The sequence below is a fragment of the Otolemur garnettii genome, unplaced genomic scaffold (assembly GCF_000181295.1).
Source record: "Otolemur garnettii isolate 467f Iridium unplaced genomic scaffold, OtoGar3 scaffold00005, whole genome shotgun sequence".
Taxonomy (NCBI): domain Eukaryota; kingdom Metazoa; phylum Chordata; class Mammalia; order Primates; family Galagidae; genus Otolemur; species Otolemur garnettii.
In genome coordinates this window covers 5,205,436-5,206,551 of record NW_003852400.1, presented here as the reverse complement: position 1 = coordinate 5,206,551, position 1,116 = coordinate 5,205,436, and the positions used below count along the sequence as shown (strand labels likewise).

At 41.0% G+C, this 1,116-nt stretch overlaps 1 protein-coding gene across 1 annotated transcript in view; it reads right to left on the bottom strand.

Moving 5' to 3' along the window:
* Positions 1-1,116, bottom strand: part of SLC26A5 (solute carrier family 26 member 5) — a 40,030-nt gene that overhangs the window by 22,094 nt on the left and 16,820 nt on the right. Inside the window, 1 exon segment of the mRNA XM_003782609.1 lies at positions 260-407. Within this exon segment, the coding sequence (XP_003782657.1) occupies positions 260-407 (148 nt within the window).

Sequence of the window (1,116 nt, the reverse complement as noted above, 5' to 3'; positions counted from 1 at the left end):
CTTTCTTATTGTCCTAAACCACCATGTAAAGAGGCACTTTAGATCGGAGATTTCACCTTTCTACCCCTGCCCAGGTAAGATTCTAATGCTCATAATTAAAGAAAAAAATGTAGAGTTGAATAAATACAGGCTCCAAATACATCCATCACCCAAGTAAGTTTTTCTACCAACATTGATAAATCTACTTCATGTACCTTCCAGAACAGAGCATGATGACTATACTGGTATGGAACGTGTGCAGGCAATTGATGATTTTTACCTGATTGCCATCAACCTGATAGCCATGTTTATTTGCCAAGGTCTTGGCCATTGAAATGGTCACTGAAAATCCAACGATGGCTATGGCAATGGCATCCACGTATACAAGGTGGAAGAGGCTGGTATCCGGGTTGGCTGGAGGTAGTAGCCTGAAAAATCAAGCTGGCTTTAACTTGAGTGTTGTGACCACTGGGAAAAAACCACAGGCCAAGGGGTGCAATACAGAGGGTCATTATCTGCAAATGAGGTGATCAGTGCTTGGATCCTCCTTTGCTCTGGATTGGCAAAAAGGACGGCCCTTCTTGACAGAGAGAGGTTCTTTCCAAACCTAAACTGCAGGGTGTGGCTTTCTACCTAGAGGGGTTATCAGGAAAGAGCAGATGCTATTTTATTTATAAAAGGAGGAAACTTATACCTCATGGCACCCTGAAGGCAGGTACAGTAATAGGAAGAAGATAGGGTCAGCAAAATGCTCAGATGCCACAAGACAAAATTTTTATTGTGTTAGAAATAAATGCTGTGCTCCCCATGCAGCCCCCTCTTTCCCAAACACACTCTCTAAACAAATAATGGTGGTTTGTTTTTTTTTTAATTGCAGTAAAAGGGAACAAAATATTTTTGTTGTTTTAAGAGGAAGTTCGTGACCTATAGGACTATTGGCATCTTTTAAGTGCCTGGACTATTACTTATCAACAAATATATGCCAATGTCTTCCTGGGGCAAGTAAGTCCTGCTCTTAGGGCTATTCTGGGTATTTCTAGTTTATAGCCACAAAAATATGAAGAGATAAAGTAACAACATGTCAGTATGTGGAAAAGCCTCACACCAAGTCCACGCTACACACCTGTGGTAATGATT